Source organism: Cavia porcellus, unplaced genomic scaffold (assembly GCF_034190915.1).
Source record: "Cavia porcellus strain 051 isolate PalLab524CR breed Dunkin Hartley unplaced genomic scaffold, mCavPor4.1 scaffold_1, whole genome shotgun sequence".
Classification (NCBI taxonomy): domain Eukaryota; kingdom Metazoa; phylum Chordata; class Mammalia; order Rodentia; family Caviidae; genus Cavia; species Cavia porcellus.
In genome coordinates this window covers 58,987,113-59,004,575 of record NW_026947484.1, presented here as the reverse complement: position 1 = coordinate 59,004,575, position 17,463 = coordinate 58,987,113, and the positions used below count along the sequence as shown (strand labels likewise).

Genomic DNA, 17,463 nt, shown 5'->3' with positions numbered 1-17,463 from the left:
GTCAGAGGCCTTGCACTTCCTGCTTTCAAAATTTACCGAAAAGCATCAGCAGCCCAGGCACTTAGTGCCACTTAGTATGGTACCAGGGTTAGGTGCGAGGCACACAGAGGTGCCATGAATAGAGAGCGCAGAAGTAAACTACATCCACCCATTTCCGGCCGGAGTGCGAAGGGAAAGGACAGTTTTCCCAACACATAGCTATGGGCCTCAAAAGAAAGCATAGGGATAAATCTTTGTGACCTCGGATTTTAGAGCTGACAGCGAAAGAAAACACAGGTAAGACACACTGGGCCTCGCCACAGTCTGAGGGTGCCATGAACCACGTGAAAGGTCGCTTCACAGAGTCGCAGAAGGTATCTTCGAATTACACACGTGATGGCGAAGTCACATCTACAATATATAAAGTACAACTGCAAAGAATAGGAGGGAAAACAACGAAGACGTCTGTAAATGCAGGTGTGGGAAGGGCCGAAGGAGGGGATGGGAAGGAAAGAATTAGAAGAATATCCACAGGTACAATTCCTCTGAATGTGAGCATTGTGTATGACAGACACGTGCTAATAAAACTTGTTTTAAAAAGAACAACTGTGAATCAATAATAACCCAACCGAAAAATGGGCAAAAGATCTAAGTAGACATTTCCCCAAAGAAAACACAGAGTCACTAGTGCATGAGAAAGTACTTGGCATCATGCTCATTAGAGAAATATGGATCAAAGTCACACCCAATGAAATGTCTAAAATTGAAATGGTAACCTTATGGGCAAAGACCTTGAAGGCTGGGGCTGTCAGACTGGAGTGCACAGTTCCACAGCTGGCCTGGAAAGCGCCCTGGCTGCTCTGCAGATGACCACAGAGCTCCCCGCCATCTGGCCGCCTAGAGACCCTGCGTGATCATAGCACCATGAGCAGATTGGTGTCCACATTCCTAGAAAGACACAAACTGACTGCACAGGAACTAGGAAGTCTGGGCAGATTTATAGGAGAAATGAGTGCTGGAGTTCTCCCGAGAGAAGCCAGCCTTGGGCAGCCTCACTGGCCGTGCTGACAGAAGAAGTAACACGGACACTGGGTCTTTCCCGAGAAAAGATCACGCACTGCCTGGGCCATTCCACCAGGCCAGCATTCCCTTGATGCCACGAGGAAAGCCAGACTCCTTCATGAGGACAGTCACGGGTGGAGCCTTCAGAGGGCATCACGAAAGAAACCCAGCGACATCTGGTGAGGTTCACATGCCACAACCAATCAGAATTTAGCCCAGTCCTCAAAAATCATCACCAGCCAAGTGGCACATGAACCCAAACTGCCAGCTACGGGGGGCTGAGGCAGGAAGGTCCCAAGTTTGAGCCTGACCTGGGCAACATGCCAACACCCTGTCTTTTAAAACTCCATTCAAAAATCAACTCACACAGCATTGGATCCACAGAATGGAGAGCAAAGACAGTCATCTCAGTAGGTACCGGAAAGGAGGCGTCCAGCATCCAGACCTGTGGACATGTTCTCAAGTGCGATTGTCCCGAGAAACAGGGTTCCTTGAGCTGGACACTGGTTTGTGCTTTCCTGTGATAGCTCTTGCTTGTTCTTTCTCCTCTTCCTCTTCCTCCTCCTTCTCCTCCTCCGCCGCCGCCGCCTCTGCCTCCTCCTCCGCCTCTGCCTCCTTTCTTCCTCTTCTTCCTCCTCATCCTCCAGGGTACCGGGGATTAAATCCACAGCCTCCACAATGAGCTACATCCCCAACCCTCTTTATTTATTTATTATTTTGAGAGAGGGTCTCCCTAAGTGACCAGCTGTTCTTCAGTAAAGCTTGTATTTAAATAGGAAAACATCTGAATTGCCTTCTGAGCCAGAAGCAGCTGGCCGCCGTCCCTCCCCACCATGGCTCTTCCCATCACATGTGGATGCTGCCGTGTGGCTGCACCCAGGCTCAGCTCTGGTCCACCCAGGCTTTCTGCCCATGTGTGGCCCCCGCTTCCCTATGGTCATCCCTCCCTCCCCATTGGCATGTGCTCCTGGGTGTTCAATGTGTGACTCCTCCACACCCATGCCTTCGTTTGCAGACGTCTATAGCCACGAACACTCTCAGTGGCGGCATCTTCACGGGCATCCAGGGGGACAGAAAGACCCAGTGACAGCGATAACCACGTTGCTGTCCATCTCCCACAGCCCACCCAAGTGGACCAGCCAATCCTGCTGCCTGCCTGTGCTTACCTTCACCAATCCTCCTCAACTGGCTCCGGGGAGCGGCACCTGCATGCGTGGAAGTTTCTGTTTCCTTGCACCCTAGACAGAGGAGCCCACCCCTTGTGTGTCTCTGATTGCCGAGGGGCAACCTGCTTCTCTGCTGGCCGTCATCTGGGCACCCTGCATCACTGCTCATTTCTTGTCTTTTAAAAAATTCAATATTTACTTTTTTCTTTAACCCATTTACAACAGTTTTTAACATACAGAAACAAGATTCTGGGGGTACTGATCAGTGGTAGAGAGTGTTAGGTGGAGCCCTTGCATTGCATTTGAAGCTCCTCAAAAACAATACAAACAAAATTACCATAACCCAACCAGTGACAAGGTGTCATTTGTTTAAAGGTGTGCGTGTGCACGCACTTGTGTTAATAGGATCTGAACTAGGGCCTTTGCACAGAGGCCCTGCCCTTTCTTACATATTTTTATTTTATGTATTTATCTATTTTTATCATTTTTGAGGCAAGGTTTCACTCTGTGGTTCAGGCTGGCTTCGAACTCACAGTGGTCCTCCTGCCTCAGCCTCCAGAGTGCTGCAATTACAGGTGTGCACCACTGCACCCTGCCATATTTTTATTGTGAGACTGGATTTTGCTAAATTGTTCAGGCCAGGCTGAAACTCAATCCCCCAGCCTCAGCCTCCAGCACTGTCCTGTGCCACTGTGAGTGCTGTGGAGGCCTTGGCTCGCCCTGGCTCCAGGAAGTCACCGCCTCACCTGCCTCCTGCACCTGCCCTCCCCACGGACCGCCCCTCCCTCCCCCGCCTTGAGGAGCAGAGCAGCAGCGGTGGGGACACAGGCCGGGCGGTGGCATTCGTCTGGGTCCCTGCGCTCCATGGCGGTAGCTGAGCTATACACGAAGGTAGGAAAAGGTGGGGTGATGACGATCCCTGCAGCGGGCGGGGCAGGAGGGGCTGCTGGTCCGGGTTCCAGCCCGCTGCAACCCAGAAGTTAGAAGCGTCCCTTCAGCCAGGCCTGGACAGGCGCGGGAGGTTTGGCCAGAGTCTAGCACTCTCTGCAGAGTAGCGTCTTGGGCAGGGCCGTGGTCCTCAAACTTCCCGGTGTGTGTGGGGGTGTGCGGAGGGTGCCGCCCCGCCCTGGGGTGAGCACACCTGGAGCAGAGTGGTAAGAGCAGCTTATGGGCGGGACAGCACAATGCCCAGGGCCCCGTGTGACCTCCCAGGGTTGAAGCAGACACCAATGGACACCATGGAGGCTGTTTGGGGCACTGCAGAGACCAGCTTGGGTCACCCCCCCAGGAGGAGGCCTGGTGGTGCCCACAGACCTGTGTCCCTCACTTCCCTCCAGCCCCCCAACCCTCCCGCTGCAGGTCCAGGGTGCAGCTGTCTGCACTGGGAGGGCTTGCTCTGCCTCAGCCTTCTACTGAAGGAGACGCAGCTGGCCACTGCCCTGTCCCTTTTCCAAGAGCCAGCTGCCTGTCCCAAGAGCCAGCTGCCTGTCCCGAATGAACCTCAGGTCGGGGCAGGGACACTGGGCACTGAGGTGGGATGTGACCCTGTGGTGGGCACAGGGGCTGGCGCAGCGGGTTCCTGTGAGTCGGGATTCCTGCGGGTCCTCCACCCAGCCCCAGGGGCTGCAGGCCACCACTCACTGTGGGACCAAGGTGGTCCAGCACTTGGGCTGTGCTGGACATGGGAGCCGGAGGGTCAGGTTGACCCTGTGTGAGATAGGACTGGGGCTGTGGTGTAGACAGGGACGCCCAGGCCAGGGACGGTGTGGCCAGGAGAAACAGGTGTCCCTGACGAGTCCTGGCAGGTTTCCCGCCAATGGGACGGGGACGCTGACGTGGCCAGCGGTGGCCAGGGCGCCTGCCCAGACGGAGTCACTGACACCCAGGCTGGAGGACTGAGCCCGGGACTGCTGGAAGGCTCTGTTTGGGGAGCCAAGGATGCTGGGGAACAGGGGTTAAGGGAGGGCAGTTAAGGGGTGCATAGTAACTCCACAGGGGCAGCTCAGGGCCTCAGGAACTGGCCCCAGCAGGTGCCGCTGGGATCAGGGAACCGGTCTAGCCACTCTGAGCTGTCACTCTCAGCCAGCTCCTGCCTTGGAAGTCCCACTCCAGGCTGGGGGCTCCCTCTGGCTGCTAGGTCCCTGCACTTCTGGTGCCACCAAGCGGAGCAGCCCTGGGGGGCGCTGGACATACATCCTCAGCTCTGCTCCTGTGGCGGCCCTGGCTCGGCCTGAGTACAGAATGCTGCACCTGGGTACAGAATGCTTGCACCTCGCACCCGTGTGCGCCAGGCCCGGCCTCGCACTTTGCTCTCCTCTGACCTTGTCCTCGTGCACAGCGGTGCAAGTCACACGCTATTGCCCTGGGTGGCACGTGGTGCCCTCGGGCCAGATTCAGAGGCTATGCCTTGGCCCTGCACCCCCATCTCCTGTCCTCTTCTTCCACATTGCCAAGGGCTCCAACCTCCCCCACACATGCAGAGGACTTGAGGATCTCTGTCTGCTTCCTGGTCACCTCCCCTGCTCCTCTGAGCCACAGTGGAGCTGCCACCCCACCCCGTAGGCCTGCAAGGCAGTTAGTGTGGGTGAAGAACATGTGTGTGTCATGTGAGAGGCAAGGATAGAACCCTGCACGCTGGGTCACTGCACAGCACATGTGAGCTGTGAGCTGGGGAGGGGTGGGGATGCTAACTGTGACCACAACAGTGGACTTGGCAAGGGTGGGGACCATGTTGCCCCAAGGGAGGCCAGCAGGTAGGATGGGGGGAACCTCGAGACACAGGGTGAAGGTAAAGAACAGAGTGGGGCAGAGTGGGGAGTCCAGGGCCTGGTGGCACTAGAGCCATGGTTCCACCTACCCCATCCCCAGCAGCCCCGTGTGCTGGGCCATGACCACTGTGGGGCCACAAGGTGCCCTGATTCCCATTGTGCTCCATCTTGGACTCGTGCTGGCCCTGCCCTTCCCTCCCAGTGGTGTCAGGCTCGTGCTATGTGCCCAGTGCCAATGGGCTCTGCGGGACCTCAGCACCGGCTGCGATGCCTCTGAAAGCTTGGGGTTCTCCAGGCCCTGTGCTGTACACCCCAGCATGGGCCTCTTGTTCACAAGTGGGTTCCCCTTTTCCTGCCATCCTGCGGGGCAGGGCTGAGTGGGCCCACGCTCTGCAGATGCAGATGCCCCTGGGGGGAGCCTGAGCTCCTCCACGGGCCGGCCAGGATCCCTGAGAGGTGATCCCTGGCGCCACAGAGCTGCCTGAATGGCTGAGCCTTGCAGGGACCCCTGTCGCGTAGGAGGCCTCAGGTACAAGGGTGGAGACACAGGGTCAAGGAAGACAGGAGAAAGGCACCAGGGACAGGGTGGTTAGGGATGGGCAGGTGGCAAGGTGGCTCCTCTGCTGGGGCCCACACCCTGGGCGTCCCTGTCCCGTGAGCGCTGGTCACTGTTTGTCCAGACACCAGGGTCACCCTGGCCCTGCAGGAGGAGGGGTGGGGTGTCCATGCTGCAGTGTGGCCCTTAGTCTTCTCGGTATTTGCTTACTGGGCTGGGCTTCCAGATGCCCGGCTGCACGGGGCAAAGAGACCTGTGTTACCAAGAGCCTTGTCACAGCAGGGAAGCAGACAGTGGTGACCTGAGTCCCAGACCTGTCCCTTTTTAACCAAATCAAACCCACAGCGGTGGCCAAGGGACCATGGTGCTGGGCCAGGGTCAGCCTTGGGCCAGCCCTCAGTCCCCGCCTCAGCCAGGAATATGGTGCCGAGGCTCTGAACCTCTCTACAGGGTGGGGTGGGGTGAGATGGGGTGGGGGGTGACCTAGCTCCCTGCCTAGCATCTCAGCCACCCCTGTTTCACGTGAAGCAAGTTTTGCAGTTTGCAAAAGTTTGACAAACAACTTGGAAGAATTTGCAAGGATCAGTTCTGAAGAATCTGTGGTGACAGCTGGGCATGACAGTGCACACCTGTAATCTCAGCTATGAGCCAGGCTGAGGCAGGAAGACTGCAAGTTTGAGTCCAACGTGAGCAATTTTGTAAGACTTTGTCTCAAAATCAAATGTAGGAAAGGCCTTGGAATGGAGCTCAGTGCAAACGCCCTGGGTTCAGCCCCCCTTCTCTCTCCCTCTCTCACATACACATGTGCGCACACACACACACACCCACACTTACCATAGCCAATTCTTGGTCGACTAAGATATGTCTTTCTAATGGCTTGAGCTTCGTGGTTATCACAGCTATTTTCCTAGCAGACCCGAGGCAGGAACGTGCAGCCCTGGCCACCAGGGTGTGTATCCAGCCACCAGGATATGTGTGGCTGGCTCGGGGCCGAGCTCTGCAGGGCTGCCTGTGTTTATGAGGCTGCTGTTCTGGCCCCCAGCCGCCTGTCACCACCTGCCACACCAGCTTTCTCTTGCTGCCCATCCCGTGTCCCCTCCACTGGCTGTGAAGGACTGAAGCAGCCCAGCGGCACCCCTGGGCAGACGATGGCCTTCTGTATTTGGTCATCTGGTAGTTTCCACTGACGGTTGGATGCGTTCTGCACCCCACACTGTCTCTGCACTGGAGTCCGGAACTCCGCCTCCTTATTCTGCATTTTCTCCAACATCATCATGAGAATTGAAGCACAAAGAAAAGTTTCACTAAGATTCACAGCAAGAACTGGTCCCCGCGCTGGAACTCCAGCGTGAGTGCGCCCAAGGCCTGTATGTGTCCTAGTCCTCTGCTCCTTCCACTGCCCACCACCCCAGCCTGCGGTCTGCCTCACTTTCCAAAGCAATTCACAGTTTTTGGTTTTGTTTTTGTCTTTCTGAGATGGGGTCTCCGTATGTAGTTCCAGCTGGCCTTGAGCTCACTGTGTCACCCAGGCTGGCCTCAAACTCTCAGTGATCCTCCTGCCTCAGCCTCCTGAGTACTGGGATTACATCACACCCAGCTTCCAAAGCATTTCAGAGCACTTTGCAGACATCAGTGCCCCTGCTAAGATTCCACTGTGCCTTTTACTTTCTCAAGTTCTGTATTTGGTTCCTACTGTGAAATTTGCAGCGAGGTGTCCGTTTCCAAAGCCTAGGTTGTGTGAGGTTTGCACAGTGCTTCCCATACCCGTCAGGGTCCAGAACACCACCATCACTCCCAGAAGTGCCTGAAGCACTGCTTCCTGCCTCGGGCAGTGCCTTCCCGGGTGTGCCCCCTTGAAGAGCCCACCCCACTGGGTCTGGGACCCTGCACTCCACTATGTCCGCCCTGCCCGTCTGTGTGGTACAGTTTTATTTGCCCAATCCTTGTCTTGTGTGGCCTCTGCACTTGGCAGGGTCACCATGAGTAAGTGGACGCTCCAGGCCAGCTGCCTGCCTGGCTGTGAGGACACAGAGGCAAATGGCAGTGTCCTTCCACATCCAACCCTGTGCCCATGTGCTGGTGCTCATTAGGGAGGATGGGGACACTTTTGCCAAGTGGGGCTCTGACTGTTGGAGCCCAAGTTCATGCTCCTGATAGCCACCCTGGGAATCTATGGGCTCAGCACTGAAGCAGGGACACTCTTCCTGCACCCAGTGGTATGCAGGTGGGAGGCAGGTGACCCTGCAGGACAAAGAGCAGGCAGGCAGGTGCTGCCTCTCTGGGGCTGAGGGTGACACCAGCACTGTCCTAGGGCCTGGGGATCCATCCAGAAGTCCCAGCCACACAGCACTGTCTCCTGCAGGGCTCCCCACTCCCCGAGGCCGGTGCACAGGGGCCTTGGGCAGGGTGGGAAAGTGGGCTCCTCCTGCTGATTCTTGTGTGGATACAAACCCAGACCTTATGGACTCCGTGGCTCATCAGATCTTGCCTGGCTCCTAGTGACCTGGTCCCTAAGTACGGTTACTGTGGGACTCGGGATACAGTTCCATCCATGGCAGCACAGGTATCTGGGGGTCCAGGCCCCAGGGGCCCCATACTCCCTCAAGATGGTGACAGCGTGGTTGCACAATTGCCATGCTACAGCCACACTCTCCTCTAACTCTGGCACCCTGCAGGCTGGGTGCCCATTTTGTGAATTTAAAAACTGAGGCAAAGTTAAGAGCTTGGCTTAGAGGCCCGGGCCACCTCAGGGAGTGATTCCCTGGCTCCAGCTCCAGCATGCGTGTCAGCCTTGTAGGGACGCGGCTCCTCCCACCCAGCCTCCAAGGTTGCTGCTGCAGGGTGCCCTACAGGTGAGGGTGAGGGTGTGGGGCCTGAGGGGACAGGAGTGGTGTCCCCTGCAGTTCCTGAGCCTCCGATCTGTCCTCAGTACAACAGGGTCTGGATTCCGGATCCTGAGGAAGTCTGGAGGTCGGCTGAGATAGTGCAGGACTACAGAGCCGGGGACAAGGTCCTGCACCTGCGGCTGGAGGATGGCACGGTGAGTGCGCTGCATGGGGTGGGGCAAGGGCTGCAGTCCTGCAAGTGCTGCCAGGGGAGGTGTGTGAGGGCTCCAGCCGTCCCCAGGCCTGTGCTGGCCCTGTCTCCTGGGCTCTCTGTCCGGGCACCAGCCCTCTGCTGTGTTTCCAGGCCCTCTGAGTGTCCTGGTCGCCTTCCACATTGCTGGGTCACAGCATCCCACACAACGGCTTAAAGGCAGGGAGATTCCTCTTGGCTCCATTTTCTCGTGGTTGAGAGCATGAAGGTAGCGCCCACACGGAGGAAGGCTGCTCCCTGTCCTGGTGGCTGTGGTGGCCCAGAGGCAGAGAAAGAAGGCAGTGGGAAGGAGAAGCACCCTTCCGGTCTCACCCCAGGTACTGGGGGGAAGATGGGCTGAAAGCAACTGTGTGCAGAACGTGTTGGTAGCCCGTTCCTCAGAGCCGCCAAAGCTTTAATGCTGCCAGCCTTGCCGAAAAGTCCAGGTCCTCTGAGACTCAGACAAACTGCTAGCTGTGAGCCCCTGAGAAATCAAAAAGAAAGTTAAACCCTGCCAAAATACCATGGCATGGGGTAAATGGTCCCATTCCAAAAGGGAGGAACAAAGGGACAGAAAGCAACAGGACAAAAACAAGACCAAAACCCAGCAGGACAAACATTAAATTCTATAGCTCCACCTCCAGCAAGCAGAGCAAGTTGCAGCAAGACACAGATTCCCAAAGGTTTGGGTGACCCTGCCCCGGGGCCTCTTGGGCAGGCTGCATTCCCTGCCTGCTGCCTCCCTCAGACAACCGGTGTTCCTGGCTTCTCCAGTGTCCAGGAGACACCGCTGCACCATCAGCTTCCATCTCACAGCTTCATCCCCTGGCCCTGGGGGCACACTGCCTGGGAGGCCTTCTGAAATCTGGGTGGGCCCCTGCAGCTATCATATCTGCCTGCCCTTAAACCCAGCCCACGTGGATCACTCCAGAGCCTCCCCCCAGCTCAAGCAGGGGCTGGGTTCCCTTGGATTATGGCTGCAGAGGTCTCTGATTGCCTGGGTAGCTGAGCTCTGTGAATCCTGAATAACCAGTATCCTGGGACTCTCAAAGCAAAGCCTTTCATGTTTGGACACTCCTGCTGGAGAAGGGCAGGGCTTTGCTGATTTTTCATATGTCCTCAAGCCACCGTTTCCACTGTCCTGATGCAGAGTACTTGGCTTCTTTTTAATGCTAATCTTTTCAGTAACCAAGGCTCTTCTCAAAACTTTACAGACCTCATCTTTACCAGTACATCCTTTCTGGGTGTCTTAGTTACTGTTCTCTCATTGTTGAGACAAAATACTTGACACTCAAAGTTAAATGGGGGAAAGGTTTATTTAGCTTACAGTTTGTAGAGGTTTCCATAATCGTCTGGCTCCAAGGTGGGTTGGCGCATGGCAGAGGGGCAACATTTCATGATGGTAAAAGAGAACAAAAACAAGAAGAGAGGAGACAAAACTCTTTATGTCCCTTATATTGTATGCAGGCATAGCACTCAAGCCCTTAATCCCAGTCAGAATTGTGCCAAACCAGCAGGCTGATTTACTAATCCCACACCCTTGATCCCAGCATTATATACTCAGTCACCTCTGAAAAAAGGCTTTGGGGAGACATCTAGATACAAACCATAATATTGGCCAAATTAAAAAATTTTTAAATGATTCAACTATTCCATTTTCTCTTGATTTTCAGCATAAGCCTGGCTAGGTGCAGCAAAAAGTATACACCCAACAGCCTGAATGTTGAGCTACTTTGAAATTTCCTCTGCCAGATTAATTAGTACATCACCTTTAATTTGTCTCCAGCAAAATCTCAGAACAGTAGCAAAATGTAGTCAAATTTTCTACCAGAGCATAAAATGTACTGGAGTCCCACTGCCAACAGAATCCTCGTTCTCAACGACACCTCCTAAACCTGGTCTTTATCATCTCCATTGCTATCAGCGTTCTGGTCTTCTGAGAACCGCCCCCCAAGCCCAGCTCAGCATTTTAGGGCTGCTTCTCAGCCAATTCATGGTGACAGTTCCTAGTTGGCAGGTTTCAAGGCAGGAAGGCACTGGAAGGCCTGGACAGAGGAAAACTGCTCATATTGAGATGGACAGAAAGCAAAGAGATAAGTGGGGGGGGACCTTCCAAGCCATGCTGCTGTGACCTCCATCCAGGGTGGATGCTGAGGAGGTTTTCAGAGACTGTTGTGCAGTCTCTGATGTTGGTGCAGCTTCTGATGGTAACACTCCAGTGTTAGGGACCATGGCGGCCCATCCTTCCCACCAGGAAAGTGGTGTCCCTGGTCACTGAGCAGGCAATCTGATGCTTTAAAATAAATATCAAGATGCAGGACTGGATGGAGAATTCAGTGGCTTCATTGGAGAGGTGGCTCTCAGGACAGCAGCCTCAATGGCGTTAGTGGGACTCTCCATGAGAAGATGTCACCTCTGCCCTCCGCTGCTGGTACTGCCCCAAAGTAGACTGTTGTCCTCTCTGTCCTCACCCAGTGGCTGAACTGGAAATGCAGGCTGTTGATTTAAAATAGAAAACTGGAAAGTAAAAATTGTGATTGACAAATTTTTATGTTCTTTTTGCAGTACTGTGGACTGAACCAAGGGTTTTTGCACCAAGTTATATCCCTGGCACTTTTTGTGTTTATTTTGAGACAGGTTCTCACTGTTTTCCTGGCTGGCCTTGAACTCGCAACCCTCTTGCCTTAGCTTCCCAGAGTGCACACAGATCAGGCCCCAAGCCTACTCCCTTCCCTGTGACGTGTTTCAGCATCTGAGATGGCTCTGCAGAGGGTACAGAGGTGGGCACAGTGGCTCAGAGCAGCACCAAACCTTACTTTGGGAAATGACTGTCGTTTGTCCCCAGGAGCTGGAGTACCCATCTGAGCTGGGCACGCTGCCCCCGCTGAGGAACCCTGACATCCTGGTGGGCGAGAATGACCTCACGGCCCTCAGCTACCTGCATGAGCCGGCCGTCCTGCACAACCTGCGCGTACGCTTTGCCGAGGCCCGGCTCATCTACACCTACAGTGGTGAGCAGGTGGGGTGGGGGACGGAGCCTGAGTCCCCTCTGCCAGAGCCTGGAGGAGGGCGCACCTTCTGCCCGGTCCAGGCCCCTGAGGCTTGTTTGTTGTTTTATTTTGTTTTGTTTTGTTTGGCGGCGGCACTGGGTTTCCACCCCAGGGCCGTGGTCCTGAGCTACATCCTCAGCCCTTTTTAAGTTTCTTTAGGAAGTTTGTTACTTTTTGGTTGCGTTTTTGTGATCCCCATCTGCAGTGTGGTGAGTGCCCTCCTGGCAGGGGTCAGTCTGTGTCCCAACACGTCTCATTCTCCTTCCACCCCAGCCCACACCAGCCCTTCTTTGGTTTCCATTTTGAGACGCAGTTGTGCTAAGTCACTAGCATGCAGCTCCTCCTGCCTCAGCCTCTGAGAGCCAGGACTCCCCCGTGTGCCTCCCTGCCCAGCTGAGAGCAGAAGCTTCCCTGGCTCCAGGTCCTGGAAGCCGGAGTCCCAGAACACGATGCCCGCAGCTGCCTGGTGTCCATAAGGGGCGCAGGGCACTGCTGCCAGCCTGGGGTACCATTTGACCCCAGTGGCCACCAAAAGTGCCACCTCCAGATGTCAACGCCCTGTGAGCCCCAGTGGAACCCTAAGGTGGGAACCCTGGGGACACGGCCCCAGCACCGGCTGCCCTCTCTCCGCAGGCATCATCCTGGTGGCCATTAACCCATACAAGCAGCTGCCCATCTACGGAGACGCCATCATCCATGCATACAGTGGGCAGAACATGGGTGACATGGACCCACACATCTTCGCTGTGGCGGAGGAGGCCTATAAGCAGATGGCCAGGTAGCGTCACCCATGGGCGCTCATGAAGGGGAGAGGCCTCGCTGGGGCTCATGGGAGGCCAACGGGCCTGATGGGGCAGTTCTGGAATTGGCCACTGCCATGATAGCCAAAATCCACAGCCTAAAATCCAGTACCTTGGGAGGCTGAGGCAGGAGGACTGGAGCCCAGACTAGCAATGTATTGAAGACCTCATCCCAAAATATAAAATAAAAGAGGACCAAGATGTAGCTCAGTGCAAAGGCACTGGGGTCAAACCCCGGTGCTGTTGGGAGACAAATACAGAGACAAAGACTGTCCTATATACTCCAGCCACCCAGCCCCGGATCCCAGCTGTCTCTTCCCGTCATCTCCACATCTGTCCTTGTGGTCTGAGAGCCACGGTGGTCCCGGCCCAGGGAGGCAGCTGGGGCACAGTAGATGTAAACCCACCCAGAGTGCAGGCCCATCCCCGTGTGTACTTACTCCTCCCCAGCACTCTGCTCTGTCCAGGGTCTGTGCCCACAAGGGCGGGGAGGAGACTGCCTCAGCCTCATGCACGCTTCAGGACATGCCTGCAGCTCTCATGTGGCCGGCTCCTTCTCGGGTCTCATGTCCTCTTGGCAGCCCCAGGGAGGGGGATATGAGGTCCCACTTGGGCCTGTGGTTTCCTCTGGACCTGGCCAGGCTCTGGTACTGCTCATTACTCATGGCCCCAAGGGGAAACTGAAGCATGGGCCATGAGCAAGCTGGCCGTTCAGGGCACCTGTCCTCCCATTGCTCAGGTCAAGGGCTGGACTGGGCCTCTGTGAGTCGTCATGACACCTTTGTCCTTGGAGCCAGCACCCCACAGCGTCCCCTCACACCAGTCACAGTATGCCCCGGGACCAGTGTCCCTCAACACCCTGCAGGGTGGCCAGGATGAGGGACGCACAGCTGTCCTTGGGTCCCTGGGGAGGGAGGCAGGGGGACACTGATCAGCAGTGTCAGTGGCACCAAGATCTGCCCGCCCCAGCCACCCTTGCTTAGGGCTCCCTGCGGGCTCCAGGTCTGGTCATCTTGGTGGCCGAAGACTGGTCATGGGGACCTCAGGGCAGTGCAGCTCTCCTGGTATCCATGTGTCCCCAAGGCCATGGGCACACTTGCCACTTGGCTGGTGTCGGGACGCCTGGCTTTACTGCCCAGCCTAGCTCCTTCCCAAAGGACCAGGTTAGGGGCTGGACAAGAAGCCCCGGGTCTGGGGCTCCCTGCCGGGTCATCCCGGTAACACAGTCACACGTCTCCTGGGACTTTTGTGACTTCAAGAACATATGTGACAGCTCCTGCTGCTGGCATGTACACTGGGGATCACACAGCATGAAGGCCTGATACGTTGTTCAGGGCTGTGAATCAGGCCAAGCAGCCATGGGCAGAGAGCGTGTGTCCTGCGTGTGCTCCAACCCTGCACCCCCGGGACCATGGGTGTATCCATGGGTGTAGTGAGCCGGGTTCCAGGGTGCTGGGTGCTGTCCTCTGGTCATCTCGTGGATCGATCATGACTCCCAGCAGTCACGAGGGGGCGTCCAGTCTCCTAGGAGGGACGTGGCTCGTATAGGCAGTGCAGCCTCCATCAGATGCCTGGGAACAGGCACTGGCAGCTGTGTTCCACTGTTGGGCACTTGGTTGTCGAGTGACTCTGTGAACACTGTGGCCAGCGCTCATGGCTTCCTGTGTCACCTAGTGTGAATATGTGAGATGTCTCAGGCGCAAAGGCCTCCCAGTACCTCGGGGTCTGGCTGGGGACCCCGCTGGACACCACTCCATCACCCAGAAGAAACCCCTCGGAGGCCTAGGGTCAGACCCCTTCTCTCAACTGGTAGCCTTCTGTGGCAGTCACCGGGCTGTAACCTGGGCAGCTGCCCCAGTAGTGGAAGAGCAGACACAGCGACGCCCTCTCCTCCGCCTCAGGAACAACAGGAACCAGTCGGTGATCGTGAGTGGCGAGTCCGGGGCCGGCAAGACCGTGTCTGCCCGCTATGCCATGCGCTACTTTGCCACGGTCAGCAAGTCCAGCAGCAACACCCAGGTGGAGGACAGGGTCCTGGCATCCAATCCCATCACAGAGGTATGTGTGGGCAGTGGGGCCTCTCAGACACAGCTCCTGGTCTCTGTGGGGCACAGGGTGGGGGACGTGGCAGCGTAGGGACCCCCACTGCTACAGGGAATGCGGTTCTGGGTTTGAGGAGGGCGGACGCCAGTGTAGACAAAGCTGCCCTTCAGGCCCTGGGTTGCAGGCCCAGAGCTCCAGTACTGAGCCCTTTGCTCCAGTGGTGTGAGTCAGTCTCGCCCATGGGGCCTACCCAGGCTGAGGGCACAATGCCCAGGGCAGGGGCACCAAGCAAGCTCCTACCACTGCCTAAGCAGTGAGAGGAGGCTGGCCTGACCCGTTTGCAGGTGCAGCTGATGACCGAGGTCTTTAGACTCCGGGGCGGCCCCTCCTCCTGCTGCCCAAGGCAGCTGTGTACCAGCTGCCCGCTTTGGCCACGAGCAAGGTGCAGCTGACCCAGGGAAACTGCACGCGGAGAATAGAGGGGGGTGACGTTCAGCTGCACTGGGGGTCACAGTTCAGGGACTTGGACTCTAACTAGACACAAAGGTGCCAGCTCCAGAGAGTGACAGACAGACAGACGCTCACCACAGGGCACTGTCGCACCCATATGGGGGACAGGAGATGTATGTGGGGCTCGGGAGGGGACCAGGGCTCCCTGCTGTGCTGTACCCCCCCCCCTTTTGTTATTTTTGTTTTGAGATAGGGTCTCTCCAAACCATTAAGCTGCCCTGACTGGACTGGAACTTTCCATCTTTTTCCATCCTCCTGCCTCAGCCTCCCAGAATGTTGGGGTTACAGGTGGTCCCCACCATGCCCATCTGCCGATGGGTAATTGTGTGTGGTTGTTTATCTAGGGTTTGTCTCCCCACAGAGGTAACCTCTGTAAAGGAGGACCATGTCTGTTTTGTCCACTTCTGCTTACTGAGCGCGCAGCACATAGTACTGTGGGTGACAGCAAATACACAGAGACAAGGACCCGGGGTGACGGGGCAGGAGCACAGCACAAACGCACAGGGGTCTCCTCTGCTCCCACGGAGGGAAAACAGGTTCAACCCAGAAGGAAAAGCCAAACTCAGGCCCCCTGAAGTGGGAGGTGCAGTTAAGGAAGCAGTGAGGGAGAGGACGAGGCACAGCTGGGGTGCAGGTGTGAACATGTAACTGGCATCTGCAGCACCTGGGCATCCATGAGTCCCCGTCCCAACCCCGCCAGTGAGGCAGTGTAGGCCCTGTCAGAGCGCCCCGACAGGCAGTCTGGAGGTGTCAGACAATGCTTCTCCTGAGGGCGTGGCTGAGCCAGGACTCTCCGAGGACCCTCTGGGATAAAGAGAGCTTAGGGGGCCCTTGCACGCAGGCCTCAACTCCTGCAGGCCCTTTGGCCACACAGGGACAAGGACCCAAGCCCTGGGTCCATAACGGCCCAAAGAATCTGATTTCTGTGTTGCAGAGAGAGGAATGGGGACTCAGGGTCTTTGTCACTGCCCACTACTGAGACCAAGGGCCTGGCCCCACGGTTTAGTGGACGAGAGGTTTATCTCGGTTCATAGCTACAGGGTTCAGTCGTGGTCAGCTGGCTCAAGGCAGGAAGGGCCAGGTCTGGGCTGGTGGCAGGAAAGCTGCTCACCTCACAGCGGCCAGGAAGCGGAAAGGGAGGAGCCGGGGAGGAGTCACGCCCTTCCAGGTCACTGCAGCGCCCACCTCCTGCCAGGCTCTGAGTCCCACAGCACATTCAGCATGGAGTCATTCCCTGCCGAGCAGAGTGCCCGCTGACCCAGTCACCTTGCACACACAGGGGACCTAGGAACGCTTTAAATCTAAGCCGTAACACTGTGGAAGCAGCCTAATTTCCACACCTTTACAGTTATCAAACGGGGGCCCAGGGCCTCGAAACAGAGCTGACGCTGTCCCTGCCCCTCTTTAGGGGCTCCTTGAGTGGGCCCCGCACACCCTCTGCCTCCAGCGGCTCCTCCTCCGTGCACAGGATGGGAGTTACTAAAGCTGCTTGAATGGCCTCCCTGCAAAGATCCTCCAGGGCTGTGCCAAGACAGCCTTGGGTTTTCTAGGCCGTTGGCAATGCCAAGACCACCCGCAACGACAACAGCAGCCGATTCGGGAAATACACAGAGATCAGCTTCGATGAGAGGAACCAGATCGTAGGCGCCAACATGAGGACGTACCTGCTGGAGAAGTCCAGGGTGGTCTTCCAGGTAGGCGTCAGTGCCTGAATTCTGTCTTCCCAGCTCTTACACAGGACCCGGTCTGCACATGGTTGTGACTTGATTGTCACGGGTTTTGTCTGTCATCTGCAGTCTGGACTCTTGCTTTTAGCAGCAGGAAGGATGCCAGGTGCACACCCCTGGGACGTGCGGCTGGGGAGGGGTTTTGGTTCCAAGTTGGGCAGTACTGGAACTCCAGCCTGCCTGCAAGGACAGGGCCAGGAGGAGGCCGGGCCGGACTGGGCTGGGACGGAGGTTGGGGTCCCTGCACGCAGCCACCATGCCCATCTGTTCACGGCCCTGCCAGGGCCACCCAGCTGTCACCCCTTGAGGAGCTGCACCAGGGATGGTCCATCCCAGTTAGCTGTCCGGGACCCACTCTACAAACTTGCCATTTGAGACCGTGAAGTGCTGGCCTAGCGCGACCTTCTCTCTGTTTTACAGTCAGAGAATGAGCGGAATTACCACATTTTCTACCAGCTCTGTGCATCTGCACGGCGGTCAGAGTTCAGACACCTGAAGCTGGGTATGTGGCGGGTGCTGGGCGCAGGGCCTCTCCTGGCGGGGTGCAGGTGCCGCTCATCTCCCCATGGTGTTGTCATGCACTTTTTATAAACGCATTCACCTAAAGCCACAGAGCCTCCTGCTCAGGGGGTGGTGTCCACGCCCCCCACCGTTCCCGAGGACACACACTCGGGCTGGGCAGGTGGGCAGCTGGACGGGGTACTCCACGCTGGCCCCAGGACCAGCT

General features: G+C 56.7%; 1 protein-coding gene across 4 annotated transcripts in view; it reads left to right on the top strand.

The window, feature by feature from the left end:
• The first annotated feature begins 2,706 nt into the window (after positions 1 to 2,706).
• Myo5c (myosin VC) overlaps positions 2,707 to 17,463 on the top strand; it is a 59,090-nt gene continuing 44,333 nt past the window's right edge. For 3 of the 4 annotated variants that reach the window (XM_013154684.2, XM_003471784.4, XM_063248888.1), the window contains exons 1-7: positions 2,971 to 3,098; positions 8,461 to 8,571; positions 11,452 to 11,617; positions 12,290 to 12,434; positions 14,358 to 14,514; positions 16,560 to 16,703; positions 17,157 to 17,238. In XM_013154684.2, the coding sequence (XP_013010138.1) occupies positions 3,072 to 3,098; positions 8,461 to 8,571; positions 11,452 to 11,617; positions 12,290 to 12,434; positions 14,358 to 14,514; positions 16,560 to 16,703; positions 17,157 to 17,238 (832 nt within the window). In that variant the 5' untranslated portion in view covers positions 2,971 to 3,071. Of the gene's footprint in view, positions 3,099 to 8,460; positions 8,572 to 11,451; positions 11,618 to 12,289; positions 12,435 to 14,357; positions 14,515 to 16,559; positions 16,704 to 17,156; positions 17,239 to 17,463 lie in introns of all 4 variants that reach the window. The other variant, XM_063248907.1, reaches the window with a different exon arrangement.